This window comes from Grampus griseus (genome assembly GCF_964374135.1).
Source record: "Grampus griseus genome assembly, chromosome: X".
Classification (NCBI taxonomy): domain Eukaryota; kingdom Metazoa; phylum Chordata; class Mammalia; order Artiodactyla; family Delphinidae; genus Grampus; species Grampus griseus.
In genome coordinates, this window is record NC_138999.1 from 101,346,253 (window position 1) to 101,372,511 (window position 26,259).

At 37.0% G+C, this 26,259-nt stretch overlaps 1 protein-coding gene across 2 annotated transcripts in view; it reads left to right on the top strand.

The window, feature by feature from the left end:
- Window positions 1–26,259, top strand: part of WDR44 (WD repeat domain 44) — an 81,106-nt gene that overhangs the window by 35,572 nt on the left and 19,275 nt on the right. Inside the window, exons 6-13 of one of the 2 annotated variants that reach the window (XM_082680651.1) lie at window positions 1,472–1,567; window positions 2,915–3,051; window positions 4,178–4,261; window positions 9,166–9,272; window positions 10,029–10,180; window positions 12,941–13,079; window positions 14,347–14,411; window positions 25,352–25,465. In XM_082680651.1, the coding sequence (XP_082536777.1) occupies window positions 1,472–1,567; window positions 2,915–3,051; window positions 4,178–4,261; window positions 9,166–9,272; window positions 10,029–10,180; window positions 12,941–13,079; window positions 14,347–14,411; window positions 25,352–25,465 (894 nt within the window). Of the gene's footprint in view, window positions 1–1,471; window positions 1,568–2,914; window positions 3,052–4,177; window positions 4,262–9,165; window positions 9,273–10,028; window positions 10,181–12,940; window positions 13,080–14,339; window positions 14,412–25,351; window positions 25,466–26,259 lie in introns of both variants that reach the window. The other variant, XM_082680650.1, reaches the window with a different exon arrangement.

A 26,259-nucleotide genomic window follows, 5' to 3' on the forward strand; every position in this document is an offset into this window, starting at 1 on the left:
TCCCCAAAACCTGGCTACCTTATATCCCTTGTCTAGCTCTGCTACTTAAGTAGCTGGCTGATTCTGGCAAGCTATTTAACATCTGAGTCTGAGATGGCTCATTGATGAAATGAGGGGAAAACCTTCCTTGAAGGTTTCTTGCAAGGTTGAAATGAGCTAGAGTATGCCAAGTACCTGGCATGTAGTAGGTATTCAAAAAGTGACAGATGCTGCTATATGTAATATTTATTAATAAATACCAACTATAATCTTCATTTATCTGACCTATAGTGGTCAAAATTGGGGACTTTTATTTTTTATAATTTCCTTTTCCTAATCATGAAAAAAAAACTTCATACACTAGGCTATGTATCCATATATGAGGCAATAGAAAGGACTTGATAACATGAATTTCTGCCACTGTCAAATTCTGGGATTCAAGAGGGTTACTTATGTGGTAGCTGTGGTTAGGGCAGGTTAGCCGACTGGGAGATACTATCATACTAAGTGAAGTAAGTCAGACAGAGAAAGACAAATATCATATGATATCGGAATCTTAAAAAAAAATGATACAAATGAACTTATTTACAAAACAGAAACATACAGACTTGGAAAACAAACTTATGGTTACCAAAGGGGAAAGGTGGGGGGAGGGATAAATTGGGAGTTTGGGATTAACATATACACACTACTATATATAAAATAGATAATCAACAAGGACCTACCGTACAGCACAGGGAACTCTGCTCAATATTCTGTAATAACCTCAAAGGGAAAAGAACTTGAAAAAGAAGAGATACATGTATATGTATAACTGAATCACTTTGCTGTACACCTGAAACTAACACAACATTGTTAATCAACTATACTTCAATATAAAATAAAAAAATTTTTTAAATCAAGGATTCTGTGGCCAATGGAACTTGGAATAAAATTCAAAGCACATACACACACAAAAAGACACTATAGTCTTTTCAGAGCCTTAGAGCAGAGGTCAACAGTGGCCTGATTTTGTAGGGTCCCCAAGCTAAAAATGGTCTTTATATTTTTAAAGGGTTGTTTTTAAAAAAAGAATATGTGACAGACACTATATATGAAGCAAAAAGCTTAAAATATTTACTATCTGGCTCTACAGAAAAAGTTTGCCAACCCCTACCCTCAGGATATCCATGTGTATAGCTCTGATTAATGGCAATATTAGTGCTGGCATTTTACTGGTAGAGAACTGCTTTTGGGCCAGGTTCAAATAGAACATTTATTTGCTTTCAAGACTACTCAGACATTATTTCATGAGCAGCAACACTTTTGGTACCCAATGTTTTTCAGCATGCTGGGAATAATAAAAGACTGAAATGGAGTGCTCCATTTAAATTTTCAGTAGGCTCCATTATCTGTATTCTGCAATTCTTTAGAACTGTGTGTGGTAATGAATAATTGAATATTTATAGAAATTGATTCAGTCTACTTTCTGTTTATAAAATTATAATTTCAGGAAAATGGAAAAGCACCTGATGGGCAGACAATAGCAGGTGAAGTGATGGGCCCTCAGAGACCTAGATCCAACTCTGGGAGAGAGCTTACTGATGAGGTATAATTAGATTTTTTGGTTCTTGAAAACATAAAACATAGAGGTCATGATGAGAAGATGAAAAAATTCTAGAGATGAATGGTGATGATGGTTGCATGACAATGTAAATGTACTTGATGCTGATGAACTATACAATTAAAAGTGGTTAAAATGGTAAATTTTGTATTATATATATTTTACCATGATTTAAAAAAATTAGCTTTATTGCTGTTAGGCAAAAAAATCATAATGTAGAGGAAAAAATGAAAATTGAAGATTGTCTTAGTTTTTTTTTTTTAATATGCTGGAGTTTGAACTCTGACTTAAACTTGCCCTTTCACATAATTATATGGTGGAATAAGTGTATTGAAAGCAAGGCCTATGTTTTATAGAAAGTGGGCTTAAAAAAAACTTGATATTATAGGTATATGTTTTTATACATATTGGATTATGTACAGTGTATACAGACTCAATGTTTAATTCTTACCTTAAAATTTAGTATACATCTATTGGCCAATTTATTCAGAATGAAGTTTTGAAGCAAAATCTTAACTTTTGTTTCTTTTAAACAGTACATTTAAAAAATGATTGTACTTTGGAAAACGGTTTGGTAGTTCCTCAAAATATTAAACATCGAGTTACCATGACCCAGCAATACCAATCCTATGTATACACCAAAGAGAAAGGAAAACATACATCCACACAAAAAATATACATAGGTGTTCATGCTAGCGAAAGTGTGGAAATGACACAAATGTCCAACACTGATGAATGGATTAATAAAATGTAGTATATCCATCCATGTGGACTATTTTTTGGCAATTAAAAGGAAAGAGATACATGCTGCAATATGGATGAACCTTGACAGGATGATGCTAAGTGAAAGAAGCCAATCACAAAAGACTACATACCATATGATTTAATTTATATGAAATGTCCAGAATAGGCAAATCCATAGAGAAAAAAAGTAGATTCGTGGTTGCCAAGGACTGGGAGGAGAGGGGAATACAGCATGACAGCTAATGGGTTTATGCTTTCTTTTGGGGGAGGTAGAAATGTTCTAAACTTAGATAATGGTGATAATTGCACAACTCTGTGAATGTACTCAGAACCATTGAATTATACGCTTTAAATGAGTGCATTTTGTGGTGTGGAAATTGTATCTCACTAAAAATGTTTAAAAAATTATTGTACAAGTGGGAGGGGCCCCAACAGTGAGGGGCCTGCGTACCGCAAAAAAAAAAAAAAAAATTATTGTACATAGTACTGAATGTATCTAGAAAGTTCTTAGCTTGAATATTTGAGGATTTTGTAGATTCAAAAAGATAATTAAATTATAGGTACTCTTGGTGTTACTTTTTACTTCAGGAAATTTTAGCCAGTGTAATGATTAAGAATCTGGATACTGGAGAAGAAATACCTTTGAGTCTTGCAGAAGAGAAACTGCCAACAGGTATTAATCCTCTCACTCTACACATCATGAGAAGGACTAAGGAATATGTAAGGTATGGCCTAATGTTATTATTTATCATTTGTAGTATTTCATTCAGAGTGGTGAAAAGTTCTCTGTTTATGAACTATGAGAGTCCCTAATTTGGTTTCATTCAGTCTTCTTTTTTTAAAGTTAGAATTAAAATTAGAGTTAGTTAATGTATGTATTCTTAAACTTTTTTCTCTCTCTTTTTTAAAATGAGCTTTTTTTTTTAAGATTCCACATATAAGTGATATCATAAAGTATTTGTCTTTCTCTGTCTGATTTATTTCATTTAGCTTAATGCTCCCAAGGTCCATCCATGTTGTCACAAATGGCTGGATTTCCTTCCTTTTTATGGCTGAATAATATTCTTCTCTGAGTGTGTGTGTGTGTGTGTGTGTGTGTGTGTGACATTTTCTTTATTCAGCTTTGTTCTCAAGATTGTACAATTACTTGGGGGAAAATATATATATATCTTAAATCTCATAGTATTTGGTTTGTCTTCTTTTAAAATGATTTATATTGGATTGGCCAAAAAGTTTGTTTGGGTTTTGTTATGACATCTTACAGAAAACCCAAACAAACTTTTCAGCCAACCCAATATTATACTAGAGACAATATTAGAACACATGAAGCTAAAAAGCCATGTGGGATAAACGCCTGGTCTTCTGAAACCTCGCTTTAAGGATCAGAAATTTTATAAATAATTGTATTGTCTTTTTAGGGTCAGAAAGTGTCTTTAGAGTGAGGTGATTGACTTTACTGTGAGATGTATGTAGAACTAAGAAATAATTTCGGTGAAAGCAAAGCTTTCACATGATGTGCCTGGTAAGTAAGGAGGGAGATATTTATAAGTTAATGTGTCATTTCTGTGCAGCATGTTTTGCCCAGCAAAAAGCCTTGTTTGTGTTAGGTTTTTCATAAATTCCTAAATTGCATTCGTTTGCATTTTGTACATTGCACCTTGCTTAAAGATTCTACGCTATGATCTTTCAAGTCTTTAAATTCTCAGGGTCATCATTTAAATTAAACTTATATAAAGCATGTTAACATTTTTTTCTTACAGTGATTAGCTAATTGTATACTAAGTACACATAGAGATTTTTGAGAAGTGTAGGGGAAATGGCTTCTTATAAAATGACTACTTCTTCTTGTAGTAATGACGCAGCACAGTCAGATGATGAAGAGAAGTTACAGTCTCAACAAACAGATACTGATGGTGGAAGGTTAAAACAGAAAACGTGAGTTACATTACATCCCTTTTCTTCATTTCAGGCTTTTATTATATATATATATATATATATATATATATATATATATGAGAGCTGCCATATTTTAAATCTATACTCTGTCCAGTTTATATGTCCATCCACCACTACCACTCCCTGCCCTCGGGCAATGGATTATGAGTTCCTTGAGGCTGTCTTGGTCATTTTTATAGCATCTGACATACAGTAAATGATCGATACATTTTGCATCATGCTTGTATTTTTCTGATGGTAGGTGCCAGAAGTGTTGGTAGAAGAACATGATTGTCCTTGAAGTTGCTTTTTCCATTTCTCATCTCTCCAAATCGTATTTGTCTTTCTAAACCCAACTACGTGAGATTCTTCCTTACTACTCCAGTACATAGTAAAGTTTTTCCTGTTCTCAATTTCAATGACACCTATTGTCTACATAACTTACATTTGCTGTTTATATTTTATATTATCTTAAACTGTTTTCTGATTTTAAAAAATAAGCTAAATACATGTTAAACAACTAGACCATGTGTTGCAAAAGGATTTTGATCACATCATTCTTCTTTTTCCCCTATAAAAATCTAGCACAGTGGTGGACATGTATGTTTTGCTTGATTATACACAAGTCACTTAATTGGCAATAATTCAGTCTAAGGCCTAAAATGAGCTCTCCACTCAAGTCTGATCTTCTCCTAGTGTGGCAAGTATAGCAAAGAAAGCATTGAGATTTTTTAGAGCAGGTATGCCCACAGTGGAGGTATATGATAACACCTCAGCTATCTGGACCTTGGCCTTCTAGCAATGGCAACTATCGGGAACCGGAGAATTAGAATTGTTCAGGAGACATATAGACATCCAGGAAAGATGTCACTTGCTCCATGTACTAAAGCTCATTATTTTTTAAAAGAAAAGCTCCTCAGGTTCATTCAAAGCCTTTATACTTACTTCTTACATAATTTCTAAAAATCTGGTCATCTGGTATCTGATCTCAGAGCAAAATAGAAGCAGCAAACTGACATGTAAATCAACACATAAGAATGTCACATAATACTCTGATTGCAAGAGAGGAATCAGAAAATGATAAAAAAGGACTCGCATTGCACAACCATTTCACATGGCAGTGCTTTCAACTTCTTCTTATGTTGTGACATACAGAACATGGTATTATTTGCACTGAACCCTGGGGTAAACTGATGAGGCAGCTGATGGCCAAAAGAGACTGGCCCAGGGTTCTGGTTTCTCTGGGCCCTACCCTGTTGCCTTGAAGGCTGAGAGGGGAACCAATATTATGGCTCACTTGCAATCCATTTGAAAAGCCTTGAATGTATTAAAGAATAGTAAAGATGGTAACTGACCCTATTTATTAAAGAAAGAAACTTATCGAGCATTAAGTGCCATTAAAGAAGGCACAAAAGTATGTATTTTAGAAATGTTCTCATCCAAAATGATTAAAATATGTTTCCTTGCTTAAAGTAGTACTAAACCTGTAGTTAACCAGAAAATATAACTTCAGAGTTATAGGTAGCAGAGACCTTATTGTGATTTTAAAAATGGTTTATCTGTTTTTAATCTCTATATCTGTATTTAATTTCTGTAGCACAGATATAGAGAACAAATTAGTGGTTACCAGTGGGGAGAGGGAAGGGTGGGGAGGCAAGATAGGGGTAAGGAATTAAGAGGTACAAACTACTGTGTGTAAAATAAATAAGCTACAAGGATATATTGTACAGCATGGGGAATATAGCCACTATTTTATAATAACTTTAATTTGATTTTTATTTTATATTGGAGTATAGTTGATTTACAATAGCATGTTAGTTTTACTGGTATACAGCAAAGTGATTCAGTTATACATATATCCATTCTTTTTCAGATTCTTTTCCCATATAGGTTATTACTCAATATTGAGTAGAGTTCCCTGTGCTATACAGTAGATCCTTGTTGATTCTCTATTTTATATATAGTAGTGTGTATATGATAATCCCAAACTCCTAATTTATCCCCCCCTACACCTTTCCCCTTTGGTAACCGTAAGTTCGTTTTCGAAGTCTGTGAGTATGTTTCTCTTTTGTAAATAAGTTCATTTGTATCCTTGTTTTTAGATTCCACATGTAAGTGATATCGTGTGATATTTGTCTTTTCCTGTCTGACTTACTTCACTTAGTATGATAACCTCTAGGTCCGTCCATGTCACTGCAAATGGCAGTATTTCATTCTTTTTTTATGACTGAGTAATATTCCATTGTATATATGTACATCTTCTTTATCCATTCCTCTGTCAGTGGACATTTAGGTTGCTTCCGTGTCTTGGCTATTGTGAGTAGTGCTGGTATGAACATTGGGGTGCATGTATCTTTTCAAAGTATGGTTTTCTCCAGATATATGCCCAGAGAAGTGGGATTGCTGGATCATATGGTAGTTCTTTTAGTTTTTTAAGGAACCTCCATACTGTTGTCCATAGTGACTGTACCAATTTACATTCCCACCAACAGTGCAGGAGGGTTCCCTTCTCTCCACACCCTCTCCAGCATTTATTGTGTGTAGACTTTCTGATGATGGCCATTCTGACCGGTGTGAGGTGATACCTCATTGTAGTTTTGATTTGCATTTCTCTAATAATTAGTGATGTTGAGCATCTTTTCGTGTGCTTTTTGGCCATCTGTATGTCTTCTTTGGAGAAATGTCTATTTAGATTTTCTGCCCATTTTTTGATTGGGTTGTTTGGTTTTTTTGATACTGAGCTGCATGAGCTGTTTTGTATATTTTGGAAATGAATCCCTTGTCTGTCACTTCATTTGCAAATATTTTCTCCCATTCTGTGGGCTTTCTTTGTTTATGGTTTCCTTTGCTGTGCAAAAGCTTTTAAGTTTAATTGGGTCCCATTTGTTTATTTTTGTTTTTATTTTCATTACTGCAGGAGGTGGATCCAAAAAGATCTTGCTGCGATTTATGTCAGAGTGTTCTGCCTATGTTTTCCTTTAAGAGTTTTGTAGTATCTGGTCTTACATTTAGGTCTTTAATCCATTTTGAGTTTATTTTTGTGTATGGTGTTAGAAAATGTTCTAATTTCATTCTTTTACATGTAGCTGTCCAGTTTTCCCAGCACCACTTATTGAAGAGACTGTCGTTTCTCCAGTGTATATTCTTGCCTCCTTTGTCATACATTAATTGACCATAGGTGGAGTATAATCTATAAAAAGTTTGAATCACTACATTATACACCTGAAACTAATATAATATTATAAATCAACTATACCTCAAAAAAAAAAGGTTTACCTGGGAATTCCCTGGCGGTCCAGTGGTTAGCACTCTGCACTTTCACTGCCGAGGGCGCGGGTTTGATCCCCGGTTAGGGAACTAAGATCCCACAAGCCGCGTGGTGTGGCCAAAAGAAAAAGGTTTATCATCTGTGTTTTATGATTATCAAAATAATACAGAAATGGGTAAAAAAGAAAATGAAAGCCTCTCATACTCTCACCCCCAGAAATAATCTTTAGGTATGTTCACCATAGAATTTTTTTAAAATTTATTTATTTTTGGCTGCGTTGGGTCTTCATTGCTGTGCGCGGGCTTTCTCTAGTTGCGGCGAGCGGGGGCTACTCTTCTTTGTCATGTGTGGGCTTCTCATTGCGGTGGCTTCTCTTGTTGTGGAGCACAGGCTCTAGGCGCGTGGGCTTCACTAGTTGTGGCACGTGGGCTCAGTAGTTGTGGCTCGTGGGCTCTAGAGTGCAGTCTCAGTAGTTGTGGTGCACGGGCTTAGTTGCTCCATGGCATGTGGGATCTCCGGACCAGGGATCGAATCCATGTCCCCTGCATTGGCACGTGGATTCTTAACCACTGTGCCACCAGGGAAGTCCCCACCATAGAATTTTTTTTCTCACAAAAGTGAAGTTATACTGTGTCTATAGTTTATTGACTTTAAAAAAAAATACCTATTATGTAATGGACATCTCTTCATATCAATACCAGTTGTAGCATATTGTAGTCTTTCTGTCAGTTAGACATGGGAGTTTGGTGCTGCAGATAAAATAGTTAGGAAGACAATCGTAGTCTCTGCCCTCATAGAGCTTCCAGTTAAATAAGAGAAGCAGACACTAAACATGTAATTACACAGATAAATCTAACTATGTTTGTAGTAATTACTATAGAAGAATATATGGGGTGCTATGGGTGTGTATAACAGGAAAATCCGTTCTAAAGAGTCAAGGAGGGCTTTTTTAAAAGAGAGCTGTTTGTTCTGAGACCTAAAAGATGAGTAGAAATTAGCCAAGGGAGAAGTGTTCCAGGCAGAAATAACCACCCATCCAAAGGCCTTGAGGTGACTAAAAGCTTGGTACATTTCAAGAACTGAAGTTAGGGCTTCCCTGGTGGCACAGTGGTTAAGAATCCGCCTGCCAATGCAGGGGACACGGGTTCGAGTCCTGGTCTGGGAAGATCCTACATGCCGCGGAGCAACTAAGCCCGTGCGCCACAACGACTGAGCCTGTGCTCTAGAGCCCACGAGCCACAGCTACTGAGCCCACGTGCCACAACTAGTGAAGCCCACGCGCCCAGGTATCTGCACTTTAAAACACTCCCCTCCCACTCCGTTCCCACCAAGTGATTATTATCCACCACTGAAAACTAGTGCTCTAGAGGATATGATGTTATACACTGGGGGGAACTGCCTATATTTCCTTTGTAGCCATATTGATTTGAGTATATTTATTCCATAGAACAAGGGATTTGGGAACTCAAAGACCTACTATGTATATAAAAAAGGAGTTATTTCAAAATGATACACTTTACCAGTCACAGCTCATGAGATTATCTGTGAATTGTTGAACTTTTACAATTAGTTGAGTTAATAAGAAGTAATTTGGGTTGGGATTTGGTTTTTTTCTTTTTTTGGTATTTTTGTTAAGGACTCAACTAAAGAAGTTCCTAGGAAAATCAGTAAAGAGAGCAAAGCACCTTGCTGAGGAATACGGCGAACGTGCTGTAAATAAAGTTAAAAGTGTTAGAGACGAAGGTAAGTGAAACAGAGCATTTCAACTGAATACTTAATTGATTTGTAATCATTTAAATTTAGCCTGTAGCTTGTAAGAAGCATTCTATTTTATTGAAAGTAATAAACCTTAATAGCTAATATCTTAGTATTTCAATAAATCATGTTACTCTCACTGTCAGTTTTATGAGTGGGAAGGAAAATGAATTTATGCATCTTAAACATGAATTTGTACATACTTTGTGACTAGCAACCTGGAAGAGTTGAGTGTTCAGTAATCAGTTGTAAATTCGTTTTGTAAGGCTATTTAGTGTTTATAAATATTCTCAAAATTAGGTAAATTTTCTGAATTTCCACACCTTAACTTCCTATGCCTTTGTTATAATTGTGCTCATTTGTTTTATTTAATAAACACTTACATAGTATTTATTCTGTGCCAGACACTGTTCCAAGCACTTTCACCTGTGTTAACTCATTTAATCCTCTTAAAAACTCTATGAGGTAAGGACCATTATTATCCCCATTTTATAGATGAGAAAACTGAGGCACAAAAAGGTCAAATACCTTGCCCATAGTCACACAGATAATAAATGGCAGAGCTGGATTTGGACCCAGGCAATCTGGTACCAGACTCCATGCTGCTAACCAATATGCTGTTTAGTAATAGACAGATTTTGCTTTTCCAATTAATGAATTTTCTTGGTAAGCAGTAGATATGAAAATACGACAGTAGGGTTATCTATATTAGCTAGTGATGATTTCTATTGCTTTTCTATTCAGTGTTTCATACTGATCAAGATGATCCTTCATCAAGTGATGATGAAGGAATGCCATACACAAGACCAGTTAAATTCAAAGCAGCACATGGCTTCAAAGGACCTTATGATTTTGATCAGATCAAAGTGGTACAAGATCTTAGTGGTGAACATATGGTAAGCAACCTTTTTATTTTTCAGGATTGATTCTGTTTTCATTGAGAGAAATACTTTGGTTTCTATAAAGCTGATGTCTTATGTATGTAATTTTGCTAGCCTGAGCCATGAAAAGTGAATTGATAATAATATGATTTAATGAATAGGTAATGCAAAGTCTGTCTCTGAATGATTGTTCAAGAAGTGACCTATTGAATAAGTAAACTCTAGGCCTGTATTATTAAGAAAGCTATGCAAACTTTCTTTTACCAGAGAAAGGTACCAAACTTTAAAGCAGTTAAGGGTGATCTGTCACTTTGAACAATGTTTAAAATGCTCCCTGGTATATTTTAAATAATTTATACAAATATTTCAAAGCTCAATATATTTTGTAAAGTGACAGAACAAGGAGAGAGGTAGAGGTACAAGTCGTCTATCAGAGTTAAAATGTACCAAAGTAGATATAAAGTTCACAAATACATTACAGTTACCCCCTGAAAATGCTAGGAACGCAGGGAAGGCAGTAATAAACTCAGAACTGGGTAAGTGATACTGTTGGTCTTTGATCAGGGAATCTGCTTATCTATTTAGATTTTAAATCTAAAAGTTGGCTTACACATATCAGTTGGCAGCCAGATTTGAATTTACTTTGGTGCTTATAATCTACACATAAAACATTTGAGTTGTATAGCACAGGGAACTATATTCAATATCCTGTGATAAACTATAATGGGAAAGAATATGAAAAAGTATGTATAACTGAATCACTGTGCTGTACAGCAGAAATTAACACAACATTGTAAATCAACTATACTTAAATAAATTTTTTAAAAAGGTTCAATTGAGGGCTTCCCTGGTGGTGCAGTGGCTGAGAGTCCACCTGCCGATGCAGGGGATGCGGGTTCATGCCCCGGTCCAGGAAGATCCCACATGCCGCGGAGCGGCTGGGCCCATGAGCCATGGCCACTGAGCCTGCACGTCCGGAGCCTGTGCTCCGCGACGGGAGAGGCCACAGCAGTGAGAGGCCCGCGTACCGCCAAAAAAAAAAAAAAAAAAAAAGTTTCAATTGATTATAGTAACTTCCTTAAGGAATCTGATGAATTTCCTTGTACTGTATTGGTTCTCTTTCATTATTTCCAGTTTTAAGTAAATATTATTGAAGTAGGCTCCAAATGACAAATTTCTTAACATACTTGAATTTTGTGGAAATGAATGTTATTCCAGTAAATAAACTGTTACCTTTAACTTGGATGATCTTTTTGACCTGCATAGATGTGTGTTATAACAGTGGTTATAACAGTATTTATTGTAATAGGATTTGGCCTTTCCAATTTAAGTGTTCACATTCTTTACCATGCCTGCCCCCCCCCCCCGCCACACACACACACACACACACACACACACACACTTCCGCACTGTTCTTAGTACTGTCTATCTGGGAATTTTAGCCATATGCTGCAAAACCTTTTTTCTGGGAGAAAAATAGAATGAGACCATACCATTCCAACACTTCTAAATAACCAGTGCTGTGAGGGTCACTGCTAAGCTGGGCCTTATTCTTCCCTCAGCCCTGGTCAGGAGTTGTTATTGCTATTCTGAGGTCTGTGCCCCCTCCTATCCCACTCGCCCTCATGTTCAGCTAGAAGACTGAGATCCCAGACTAGGATTTGTTCTTTTGCAATGAAGGTTTCTGGCCACCTCAGATCTCCCATTTCCATTAATATGTGGACAAGGTTTTGGGTCTTGAAGTAGTTTATTTTTATTTTTTTATAAATTTTGTTTTGTTTTGTTTTATTTTTGGCTGCGTTTGGCCTTCGCTGCTGCACGTGTGCCCTCTCCAGTTGCATCGAGCGGGGACTACTCTTCGTTGAGTGCACAGGCTTCTCATTGCAGTGGCTTCTCCTGTTGCGGTGCCCGGGCTCTAGGCGCACAGGCTTCAGTAGTTGTGGCTCATCGGCTCTAGAGCGCAGGCTCAGTAGTTGTGGCGCACGGGCTTAGCTGCTCCATGGCATGCGGGGTCCTCCCGGACCAGGGCTCGAACCCATGTCCCTTGCACTGGCAGGCGGATACCTAACCATTGTGCCACCAGGGAAGCCTGAAGTTGTTAGTTTAGATTATGCAAACTGCAACTGTCTTTTCCCTCTCTTCTAAAAGTCCCTTTTTGTGGTATTATAGCATCATTGGACTATTGGCCTTAAGTGGTGTTAGTTATGTGAGCGTTATCTTAGTGTATAGTAAGTCCCCTTACATACGACCCTTGTTGTGAACTTTCAAAGACGCGAACGTGCGTTCACATGTCTAGTCACGTAAGTTAGTTCACGTGTCTGGTGTACATTGTCACGTGTGTGCATCCTCTACAAGTGGTTGTGTTTTTGTGTACTTTACAGTACTGTATAGAGTACAGTAGTACAGTATCTTTATTTCAAGCCCATGATGTCTGGAAACAGGCGTAAAAGCAGCGGTGATGTAGCTGGTACTGTACTATGCTTTTCAAGGTGTACTGTACTGTAAGATTTTAAATGTTTTCTTTATTTTTTGTGTTTGTTATTTATGTATTATTTGTGTGAAAAGTATTATAAACCTATTACAGTACAGTACTGTATGGTTGATTGTGTTAGTTGGGTACCTAGGCTGACGTTTTACAAACGCACCTCGGAATGGAAGTTGTTCATATGTAGGGGATTTACTGTATGTGTAATTTGGCATAATTTTTTTCTTTGGCTTAAAAACAATGTCTCAACTTCTAAAGTAATAACTTTGAACCTTCCTTTGTTTTCACAGGGAGCTGTTTGGACCATGAAATTTTCTCACTGTGGCAGATTACTTGCCTCAGCTGGACAAGACAATGTAGTAAGAATATGGGCTTTAAAAAATGCTTTCGACTATTTCAACAATATGCGGATGAAATACAATACTGAAGGTATTTTTCATTTATTGGTGGGTTTTAAAAAATCTGGAGACATCTGGCATTTTTACATTTTAGGTATAATGATACCCTCTTATCTGGCAATCATTTGCAGCAAGCACTACTTTCCATAAAAGCCACAAACTTAAAACAGAAGTCAACAGCAAAAAGCATCTAAACCCAGTGAAAAAAGCTACCACAAAGTTTTTGACTTTATCTCTTTTTAGGTGTACCGCAGAGTTAAATTCATCAACTACCGAGAACAAAGTTATTTGGTTTCCCCTGGTAACTTTCAGTTCTATCTTAGGTTAAAATGAAATATCTGATTAATCTAGAAAAAGAATGAGAATAATGTTTACATCCAGTAAGTAAAGAATGATTAAGGAAACATAGCCATGGAAAGTAAATGTGATTTGTCAGTACATCAAAGGGTATATGAAACTAGGTTAAATGGAAAAGAGAAACCCCAGAACATGATGTGTATACGCAACGATTACAACTATGTAAAATATTTCTGTATTGTGTTATCAGCAAAGTGTGTAAAATTGATGTAAATAGGAGCTTTAAGTATATGGGATTCTTTTCTTGTAATTATTGTCATTATTTAACTGCAGTACATTTTCTCCACAAACCCCTCACCACCCAATCATCCAAGGCTGAACACAGAAGTTAAGGGATGAGAGAAAGGAGAATAGAGGTAGTATGGGCAGGAGTATAGACTGTAGTTGAAGCAGCAGTTTGAGGAACATAGAAATCTAGGGAGGGCCACTAAACTGGCCAGCGAGGCCCATATACTTTAGTAGCCCCATGGGGTTGTTTGCAATATGTTATAATACATAATTCAAGATGATGATGAGTTGACAAAAAGTAAAACTATGTTTATTATACATTTATTGACCTGCCTGGAGCAGAAAGACTATTTTCAGTGGCCATTGAGACTTACCCCAGCCCAGACCCTTCCTGCCCCTGTATTCATCTTCCTATCTGTTACGATTGGCAAGAATGTCTTCACGATGAATAATGAGGACTTAACAGTATTTTTTTAAATTGGGGAAGTGGTTAAGCCATTTTATAAATATTTTATATAAAAATGATAAAAACAAATATTTTGGTGCATAGGAGTTAACACTTCGCTTGTTTAGAAAAATGTAGTTTTCCAGAATGATGTATTCTATGACTTTTAAATAGGTGTTACTGTATTATTATTTCTGATTGATGTGTGTGTGTGTGTGTGTACACTTGTATATATACGTGCCTTTTTACAATTATTATGTTGTTTTAGGACGTGTGTCCCCATCACCTTCTCAGGAAAGTCTAAATTCATCAAAATCTGATACAGATACAGGGGTATGTTTATTATTTTATGGTTACTATTGTTACATACTATGATTTTTTACCATAAAGTACCTTATTGTTTATCAAATATTACAGGTACATGAAAGCATTTAAAATTGAGATGCATTAGAACTGAGAGTTTTTTTCTATTAGAATTGTTAAATGAAAAATTGTGATGTTTAAAGATTGTCAGACAGTAACTAATATTACTCAAGCTACTATACTAATGTAAACTTAAATAAAAAAATTCCCTCCCCTCAAATCCATGTTAGATATTTTAAAAATAATAATAGTAACAGACACCTGAATTAAAGATAATTAAGGAAAGAAAAAAGATATTGAAATATTTTCATTTTTCCATCTTCTTGGTTTAATAAATGTTTTATCCCAGTGTCAGGTGTTTAAAATATCTTAATGATTTTCATTTGGTTTCAGAGCTGGAAGGTTAAATATAACTAGTTTTAACCTAAGAAGCGGAATGCAAAATATTACTCTAAGCTGTCCCTGTGCTTCTTGTGTATTCAGCAAGGCAAGGGTGATGTAAACAAATAGAACCTAAAATGTCCATCTGCTCAACAGTATTTTCCTGGGATTTCATTGGCTCTATAGTATTTGACACTAATTTTTCCTTACTCTAAACATACTCCTCTCAGCTTTCCATGGTTCTGTTTTTCCTTGTTCTCTTCCTATATCCCTGCTGTCTCTTCCTCTTCCACCCCCTAAAATGTTGCTGTTTTTCTGGGTTTTGTCCTTTGGCTATTCTCAGTTGACATATTCACTCGCTACCTCCAATCCTGAACTGGCTTTAGCTCCATAATTCTTGTTTCCTTTCAATAGCTTTATGTTTTTTAAACAACAGTGAAATCATATTGTGCATGCTGCCCTTTTCACATAATAATATGTATAGGCTCTCTCCACCTACACGTTCTTTAAGCACATCAATTAATAGGTGTGAAACTAAACTCCCTCAACAAATGTTTTCTGAGTGCCTGTTACATGTGCCAGACACTGCTAGATTCTGCAAAATCAAATGAGACTTATTTTCTGGCCTCAGGGACCTTGCTAACTAGTGAAATAGATATATCTGCAATTATAGTATTGGATGGTAATACTCTATAGAAGATACTACACAAGTATACAAGTTAGCCTTACGAATTAGTGTGTCAGGAAAAGCTCCCTGGAGGCTTTGAACGAGGAATCAACTATGTGAGGGAAGGAAGGGGCGTATCAGAGCAAATAGCAAGTGCAAAGGCATGGAGGCTGAGACGACATGGCATGTTAAAGGTACTACCTGGCTGGAGCAAAGGGTGCATGTGTGAGAGTTGTAGGAAAGGTAGGCAGGATTGGTATTTTCAGTGGCTTTTTCTATTAAACCAAAACATACGAACTTTATCCTCAAGGTACTAGGGGAAGATGGGCTTTGAGGGGTTTGGGTCAGAAGCTGAATTAAAATGTTCAGATTTTTGTTTTGGAATGAGCATTCTCGTAGCAGTGTAAAAGATAGATTGGATGGGGGGCTCCTGGCTAGAGACAGGGAGACCACTTAAGAGGCTCTCAACCCCAGAGAGAAATGGGTACTTCGATTATGGTAGATTATGAAAGCAGTGAGTCTAGAAACCATAAAGAGGAGCTGAATTTGAGAAATATAAAAGAAGGACTTGATGACTGGACTACCTGGGTAGTAAGGAAGTAGCCTAGGATGATTCCCAGGTGTCCAGCTTGAGCAACCGGCTAGATATTAATGGTCATTCACGGAAATAGTTTTATTATTATCTACCCACAACCCTGCTTCTCCTGTTTTGAGCCTTCTTTAATGGTATCAACATCCATAAGTTACCTTTTTAACTCAGAAACACTCATTACTTTTTCGTCCTTACCCACATACCAAATGAGTTAAAAATTCTATCCGCTCCACCTCCTCCTACAAATGCCCATGGAATCTGACCCCTCATTACTCACCTCGTCTAGGTCCTTGACGCTCATTTAAATGCTTGCTGTAGCCTCCTAGTTGGTTTTTCTGTCGCTGGTCTCTACTGCCACCAGCTTTTCTTTTTTGGCCACACCACGTGGCTTGCGGGATCAAACCTGTGCCCCCTGCAGTGAAAGCATGGAGTCCTAACCACTGGACCTCCAGGAGATTCCCTTTTTTTTTTTTTTTTTTTGTCAAAATACAGACCTGTGCCATTTTGTGATTTAAAGTCTTCTGGTGGCTCCTTGTCACCACTCTTCCTGATATTACCTCATCTTACCTTTTTAACTCAGTTCTAATTCCCTAGTACCTGTGCATCCTACTTGCCATGCCAGATATAGGTCTGTATCCTAAACACTCTTTCACTTTCATGTCTTTGTTCATGTTGTTTGCTTTGCCAGGAATTCCCTCCCTGTCCCCTTTTCTTACAGGGCAAAGCCCTACTCATCCTTCAAGATTCAGCTCAAATATCTTATCTTCTCTTATTATTTTCCCTGAATCAAGCAGACAAAATTGTTCCTCACTTGGGTTCTGACAGTAGTACATCATATGTACTTTGACATTGATATTATTTACCATGCCTTCCTTGGCAGTTTGTCCCTCTGGCTAGGCTCAGGGCTGATTTAAGGCAAAGAACTGTACTTCACAGATCTTAGTATCCTTGGAACCTAACCCCATGCCTGACTGTGGTAGACCTAAATCAGTGTTGAATTCCTGCTTCTGTGCCTTTCATTCATTCCTATTCCCCTTATCTGGATGCCTGCGGTCTCCCTTTTTTCTACTTAAAACTTGCCCATTCTTGAAGGCCCACTTCCTCCATAAAGCCTTCACTGACTAATGTAGCAGTGAAAATTTTAACCACTTTGCTTTAGGGGAAAAGGATTTGCTTTTATTAGTTTAATTTACCATAAAGTTTCCAGGCCTTGATTACTATTAAAAACAGAGACTATTTGTACTATCTTATATTATGCTTATTTTAACAATCCTACTTACAGATTCTTAACTACTTCCATCCCCGCCCCCCCCCAAAAAAAACCCTAAGTAACTCCCAATCTTGTTTGAATAGAAGACCTTTTAAATGAGGAGCATAGGGACTTCCCTGGAGGTCCGGTGGGTTGGGACTCCGCGCTTCCAATGCAAGGGGCATGAGTTCTATCCCTGGTCGGGCAACTAAGATCCCACATGCCTCTTGGTGTGGCCAAAAAAAAAAAAAAAATGAGCGTAGTAGTTCTTTGACCCAAAAAGTACTGAGCCCCTGGAGTACTGAGCCTTTTTTCTGGAGTAGTTGAGTATCATTTATATCTATTGTTTTCAGGAAAAGATACTTTGGGGTTCCTTTCACTTCTGTCATTCTATATGGGGACAGTTAAAAGAAGCCTCTGTTTCATATGCCTTTGTCTTTAACCTGGTACTCGCTGCAGTGAGGCACAGTAAGCACAGTGGAGTTTATTTCCCTGATATGTGTGTTCTTTTTTTCTTTTTTCTCATGATAGTGATATCTTATATATATCTCTTTTGATACATTTTTACTCTTGCCTTCTTAGCATCCATGTAAAATAGAATACATAAAAGTACCTATTGTACAGTTGGGCATACAAAGCGACACACCCAAGATCACTCACCTACTCGTTGGTCATGCCAAGCCTAGAATTCTGGCTCTTATGCTCTCTGTTTCTATTGATTTCTGAAAGTAGCTCAGTAAATGTAAGGAAGAGCAGCGTATTTAGTTTGCTCCATTATGCTACAGACTTGTAACATTTCTGCTTGACACGAGAAGTCATAAATATGCTATCTACCTAAAAATTAATGTTTTTCTTGGATAAATCTGTTTGGTGCACTTGATTAGTGGAATATCAATATGGGTGTTCCAGCATTTAACTTCTGCTTAGAATTTTTGAGAGTAGATTGTAGGGGAGGAAAAAAATTTCCTCTACCCTCTTAGGTTCTGTGGCTGGGAACTTCGAAATAACCTAACAAAAGACAGATTAAGAGGAGAAACGGTTTATTACGTATGCATATGGGGGCCTTCCTAGAGGAATAGTGAAGACCCAAAGAAGCTATTAGACTTAGGCACTTATATATCATTTTAACAAAGAGCAAGAAATTTGTGGAAAAGTGACAAGATAAAGAAAAAGAAGTTTAGGCTTTTAGAGGTGGTAAATTGTGGGAAGGTAAATCTACTGGGGGAAACTAATGGAAGATAAGGGTAATTTAGTAAGGTTCTGTTTAGGCAGTTAAGATTGATTCTCCCCTTCCTGGTAAGGGAGAGGTGAGGGGGAGACACCTTCACAAAGGGCACTTTATGCTCTGCTTTCAGGTAGAAAGGGGAAGGGCAGAGACTTTTTCTTGTGTCTGTTTCCTCTTAGTTGCATTGAGCTCAAAATAATCCTTAGGCAAAGGGGCATATTTGGGGGTGACATATTCTGATCCCCTTCAAAATCATTAGAGTCTAAAATGGATGAAAGGCCTTAACTGTAAGGGAATGAGAGGGAATTTTTATGAAATTGTACATATGCAGTATTTATTTAAAATATGCACTGATTTAGATTTGGTTCAATCAACAAGCAATTTTTAAACGTCGACAGTGTGTTAGGCACTGAAAATATAAAGATGCAGTGGATAATTCATACCAACGAGCAATGCATGGGAGAAGACAGACATCAACAATGATATTGCATTGGCCAAAAAGTGCCTTCAGTTTTCAAGTAAAAATAAAAGGCACATTTTTCATTTTCACCAAGGACTTTATTGAACAACGTATTCACCCTTTTGTTCCACTACCTTCTGCCATTTTCCAGGCAACTTCATAATTCCGTCTTCCCAAAACTTTTTATCTTTTTGCACAAAGAACTGTTCCAGGTGCCTTTTACAGTCTTCCAGGGAATTGAAATTTTTTCCTTTAACAGAATTTTGTAAAGACCTAAATAAAAGGAAATCCAAAGGTACAATGTCTGGTGAATATGGTGGATGAATCAGAACTTCCCAGCCAAGCCGTAACAGTTTTTGCCTGGTCATCAAAGAAACACACAATCTTGCGTTATCCTGATGGAAGATTATGTATTTTCTGTTGACTAATTCTGGACGCTTTTCGTCGAGTGTTGCTTTCAGTTGGTCTAATTGGGAGCAGTACTTGTTGGAATTAATCGTTTGGTTTTCTGGAAGGAGCTCATAATAGAGGACTCCCTTCCAATCCCACCATATACACAACATCACCTTCTTTGGATGAAGACCGCCCTTTGGTGTGGTTGGTGGTGGTTCGTTTCACTTGCCCCATGATCTCTTCCATTCCACATTATTGTACAGTATCCGCTTTTCATTTCCTGTCACAATTTGTTTTAAAAACAGAATGTTTTCATTACGTTTAAGTAGAGAATTGCATGCAGAAATACTGTCAAGAAGTTTTTTTTCCACTTAACTTACGTGGAACCCAAACATCAAAGCGATGAACATAATCAAACTGGTGCAAATGATTTTCAGTGCTTGATTTGGATATTTTGAGTATGTCAGCTATCTCCCGCATGGTATAACGTTGATTTTTCTTAATAAATGTCTCAATTTGATCACTATCAACTTCAACTGGTCTAGCCAACCTTGGAGCATCGACCAGCGAGAAATCTCTAGCACAAAACTTCGCAAACCACTCTTGACACACTCGATCAGTCACAGCACCTTCTCCATACACTGCACAAATCCTTTTTTGCATTTCGGTTGTGTTTTTACCTTTCTTGAAATAATAAAACATAATATGCCAAAAACGTTGCTTTTTTTCTTCCATCTTCAATATTAAAATGGCTACACAAAAATTCATCAATTTTGATAAGTCTTTTTTTAAATGCACGCTGATATAACAGCTGTACATACAATCTAATAAAATTGTTTCAAATGAAGTTAAAGACAACTAAGTGCTACTAGAGCCATCTTATGGAAGAAAACAAACGAACCTTCTGGCCACCCCGATAATATATGCCCAAAACAGAATTAAGTATCATTTTCCGGAGAAAACCACTCCTTTGATGGTATGCATACTTGATATCAGTTCATTATTTAACATCCATACCATCTCCTGAGTTAGAAACTGTGATCACTTTTCACTCTCCTCTCCCTTCAGTGTCTGCTCATTTACCAGATCCTGCCCGCTTGATCTCAGAAATGTCTTTGGAATCTGGCCATTTCTTTCATTTCCACTGTTACAATCCAGGCCTTTATCTCTTACCTGGACCACTATAGCTGTTCTCCCAGATTCCAGTCTTTTATCCACAGAATTATGGATAAAATTATGCCAGCAGAATTACTTTCCTGTAAAACAAATCTCATCATGTTACTCTCCTGTTTTAAGCACTCCTTTGGCTCTCTTTTTTCCTATAGAATTAAGTCTAAATTCCTTAGATGACCCAGTCTTTCAGAGATCAGCCTGACCTCAGCTCTCATTGTTATTTCCCACCCTTCCCTCTCTCAGACCTTATGTTCTGAGCCACTTGGTTGTTCATGCCCCAACAAAAATGTCAGACCCTTTGTTGATTCCCTGTACTTAACAATACATATGCAGTTCCCCTTTGCCTGGCAAATTCATTTAAGACTCGTCCCCTCACTGAAGCATTCCTTGCTTCACCTAGTAATTTACTCATGTGCTCCCTCACTGTTCCCATGGTACTTTGCCCATAGTTCTGTTAAAAGCACTTACTGTATACTATATCAATTTATGTAACAACAGCTAACATTTTATGAGCCCTTACTATGTGCCATGTACTTTGCTAAGTACATTTTATGTCTTACTTCACCTCACAACAGCCCTGGTAGTGCTGTGAAGTACTATTAAGAACCCTATTTTACAGATGAAGAAAATGCTTAGAGATATTGAGTAACACCAGTTTCACACAGTTGGTAGATACAGCAAGAGAATTAGAACCCAGCTCTGATCTGTCTTTAGAGCTTATGCTCTTAACCATTATGCTCCGCTAGTTGGCATCTGAAGGTCTGGCACTACGTCTTCATTTAGTCCACAAATATTTATTGAGTGTCTACTGTGTATTTATCATTGTTCTAAGAGTTGGGGATATAGTAGTGAACAGAAGAAACAAAAAAATCTATTGTTATGAAGCTTATTCTAGTGGTGGGAAACAGAGAAACAAAACAAGTAAATTTTGTAATATATTAGAAGGTGATAAATTTCGTGGAGAAAAATAAAGCAGATAAGGCGGGGTGACAGGAGGTAAATATGGTGGACAAGCAAAGCTTCACTGAGAAGTCATTTGAGGAGAATCTGAAGGAGGTGAGAGAGGGATCATCTGGCTATCTGGAGGAGAAGAACATTCCAAGTGGAGGCAAGTGAAACTGTGATAAGGCAGGAGTCCTGGTATGTTCAGGAAATAGCACTGAGGCCCGGGTAGCTGGAGCCAGTGAGCAAGGAGATGAGTAGTAGAAAATGAAGTCACGAAAACAAAAAAAAAGAAAATGAAGTCACGGAGGTGTAGATGGGCCAGTCATAAGGTGTAGGACACTGCAAGGACTTTGGCTTTTGCTCTGAGAAAGAAGCCAATGGAGGGTTTTTGAACAGAGAATGACAATCTGACATATTTTATTCTGGCTTTTAAATACTGAGAATAGATTATAAACAGATAAGAAATATTTATTTTGGTATTTCAAGTAGCATACCATATCTGGTATATAGTAAGTGTTAATAAATATCAAAAGACTTACAAGTTTTCAAAGCAATCCAACTTTAAATGACGTTTTTAGATAATCTGGATATTTGGATATGGATTTGATATTTGATGATACAGATGGTATTTTTTTAGGTATGATAATGTAATGGTAGTTAAATTTAAAAGATTACTAGTTAGAGATACATGTAGAATATTTACTGATAAAATGAATGATGTTTAGATTTTGCTTTAACTGCTCCAGCAAAAATAAGCAAATACATAAAAGTGGGAGGATTGAAAAACAAGGTGAATAAAATGTTGATAATCATTAAAACAGGTGATGGATGCATGGGTTTCATTATACTGTCTACTTCTGTGTATATTTGAAATGTTCATAATAAAGTTTTATATATACATTATATTTACATAGAGATATAAATATCTCTCTACATATAGATATCTAGAGAGATATAGATAAAATATATAACATTTCACTTGGTAATTCTACCTTTAAAAATCTATCACAAAGAAATGATCATGTATGCCCAAAGATGTAAGAGGATTTTCATATTAATGTTCTCACAGTAGCTAAAATTTAAACAAACTGAATTTTTTTTTTTTTTTTTTTTGCGGTACGCGGGCCTCCCACCGCCGTGGCCTCTCCCACTGCGGAGCCCAGGCTCCGGACGCGCAGACCCAGTGGCCATGGCCCACGGGCGCAGCCGCTCCGCGGCATGTGGGATCCTCCCGGACCGGGGCACGAACCCACGTCCCCCGCATCGGCAGGCGGACTCCCAACCACTGCGCCACCAGGGAAGCCCTGAATTTTTAATAGTTGGAAAATAAAAACTATGGTATAATCCATACAGTATAATACTATGCAGTCCTTAAATTCTTTTCAAAGACTACTTGATCACATTTAAAATATTCTAAATAAATTGTAAAGTGAAAATAGCAGAATAAAAAAATGGATATAATATTATCCTAATCTTGACTAAAAATATCTATAAATATAGATTTTAAAATTTTAAAGAAATACACTAAATTATAACTAGTAGTTATCACTAGCTGGTAGGGTTTTAGCTCATTTTTTTATTTGATTCTTTATACTTCTCTGTATTTCTAAAATTTTCTTTAATAAATTTATCTGATTTTATTAAGACAAACAACAGAAGATACTATAAAAGTCTATGGTTTAAGCCTTTGACCTTTCTATTAGGATAAACAAATAATAAAATAGGGATAAAGGTTCATGCTCCAGGATGTTTGTTGAATTGCTATTTAGCAAAAAATTGGAAATGTCTAAATTACCAACAAATTGGAAATGATTAAATTATGGTGCATCCATATGCAGCTAGTAAATGTTTCCAAAGAGTGAAATACAGAAAGTGCTCGTGTAAAATAAAAAGGAAGATACTGAATCATGTGTACAATGTGATTTCAATTATGTTTTTAAAAAATGAAAGATTGAAGGTGGCCAAAATTTTAGCAGATTATAGGTGGTTTTAATTTTAGTTTTTCTACTTTCTATGTTTTCTGAATTGTCTATACTGAGCATGTATATTACTTTATAATCAAAAATACATTATTTAAGTATTTTGAAAATATGTAGAGTACAATGAAAAGAAAGTGGATGATTAAGGAGGAAAAAAAAGATCTGGGATCACAGCTAGGGGAAATATGCTGAGGAATTAATAAAATGAAAATTATTATTAAACAAAAAGTTGAATTTTATGTAACAGGGCAAGAAGCCTGTTTAGTTTTGTCTTCCAGCAGTGCTCACTAATCTAGCAGTAAAATTAGGGGAAGTAGCTGTAATCATCTAGGATGAGGAGTGTTTGGCAAAGGGTCAGGGCATCTGTGTTGCTGGTCTACCTCCACAGAGAATGTGAAGATGTTTTTATAAACTGTAAAGTTGTTAACAGATAGCAGGGGTAGTTTTTATCTATCCCCATGGCCACTGTCCTATTTAAGCCCTCGTTATTCTTACTTAAACTTACTGACTGCTTTTCCTGCCCCGACTCTCTTTCCAAACCATCTTTTACATTATTGCCCAGCATTCTCTTTCTAAAGCCCCAGTCAGATTGTGTTACTTTTCCTTTTCAGAAACCTGTGTTGGCTCTCCATCACCTTAGAATGTCTGAATTTTTAAGCCACAAATCCAAGGCTCTTTATGATCTGGTCTCAAAGTACCTTTCTACCCTAATCCCCTGCTTTATCTCCATATACGTTTTTCTCCATCCTCATCATCCTACCTACCCTTCCCTAAATATGCAAGGCTTAGCTAACGTTCCATATTTCTGCTCAAGTGACATCCTCTAAAACATTTGAGGAACAACCTCTGGACTTAGTTAGATTACTTGTACCTTTGCTTTGGTTCTGCTGTTTACAGGTGGCTGCGTGACTTTTAATATGTTATTTTGACCTCTTTGATTCTCAGGTTTTTTGCTTAATTTCTTCATCCTCATAATGGTAATACCTACCTCACAGGGTCGTTAGGATTCATTCAGATAATGAATACAAAAGCATGTTGTAAACTAAATGCACGGCACATGTGTATGGCATTATTTTCTACCTACCTCTACCTGTCAGGATGCTTTTGACTTCAAATAATAGAAATCCAACTGAAAATGGCTTAACAATGAGGAAGCCAGTCTGGAGGTAAGGCGGCTCTAGGGTTGCTTAATTCAGCAGCTCAGTAGTGTCATCAGGAACACAAGGTCCTTCCGTCCTCTTGCTTTGCTGTTCTTTATCTGTTGTTCTCCTGGGCTTGGTGCCCTCATGGTAGTAAGATGACTACTACTGTCTTAGGTGTCACATGCAGACAACAATGTTCAGAAGCAGGAAAGAGGAAGGTCCCTTTAGTATACCCCTTTCTAAGAGTGAGGAAATCTTTCTAGAAGCCTCCCCTATCACCTCATCCCCCAGATGGACTTGCCCTCATGTCTGTTTGATGAAAATTATAACATATGCCCATGCCTAAACCAGTCATCACTGGAAAGGGGAGTGAGCTCATCTTAATTAGCTTAGACCAATCGTGATCACCCCCTGGTGCTGGCTCCCACCTCTCCTAAAGGAAGAGATGCTCAAAAAAGGACAAAGTGGGGGCTCTGTTAGGGAGGGAAAGATTGTGGTAGCACGATGTCTTCAGGGATGATCCTGGTTTATTAGGACAAGGAGGTGAGGAAGTAATAAGTAGTAGATTCAGCATAAAGGGGAGTCAGCTTTTAGTGGATCAAGATTTCAATCAGGCATCGTATAAAATGAGAGAATAAATGGGGTGGGAAGAGTATGAAGCTTTTGTTTTTCTAGTTTTAACATTTGTTTTCATGTCTAAATAGGTATGCAGTGGAGCTGATGAAGACCCAGATGATAAAAATGCACCATTTCGACAACGGCCGTTTTGCAAATATAAAGGACATACTGCTGATCTCCTTGATCTTTCATGGTCTAAAGTAAGTAATCCTTTTTTTTTTTTTTTGGCTGCGTTGGGTCTTTGTTTCTGTGCACGGGCTTTCTCTAGTTGCGGCGAGCAGGGGCTACTCTTCGTTGCGGTGCATGGGCCTCTCTTGTTGCAGAGCACAGGCTCTAGGCGCACAGGCTTCAGTAGTTGCAGCATGTGGACTTAGTAGTTGTGGCACACAGGCTTAGTTGCTCCGCGGCATGTGGGATCTTCCCGGACCAGGGATCGAACACACGTCCCCTGCATTGGCAGGTGGTTTCTTAACCACTGCACCATCATAGAAGTCCTAAAGTAAGAAATTCTTATTTGAATTTTGTATTCTATGTAACTATTTTAGGATAAAAGCAAATGTTTTATTTGTATGATTGTCACAGTCAGGTGTTTGAATGTCTGTATATACTTTGTGGGAGTTACAAATTAATCAAAGTTAAAAAAGAGAAATGTCAGATTAGGCTAATAAAATGTTTATATTACTTAACAGCTTCTATCTGGATCTGTCTATATACTTGTATTTGCTTCTTTTATAAAATAGTTTTGCAAAGTAACTATCCTCAGCAAAATGGATATGACTTCAGCTACAAAGGTGAAGTCTGACCTATCTAATCAAGACTGTTTTGGGGATAATCTGCTACATTCATGAAATTATTAATTTAGGTTTAATAATTATATTCTGCAGATCAATGGTAAGTCTTCATTTTGTAATTTTTTTTTCCTTAGAGCAAAATTTTAGAAGTAGAGGGGCTATTTTGCCACCGATCAAATATCTTAGAAGTTTGCAAAATTTTT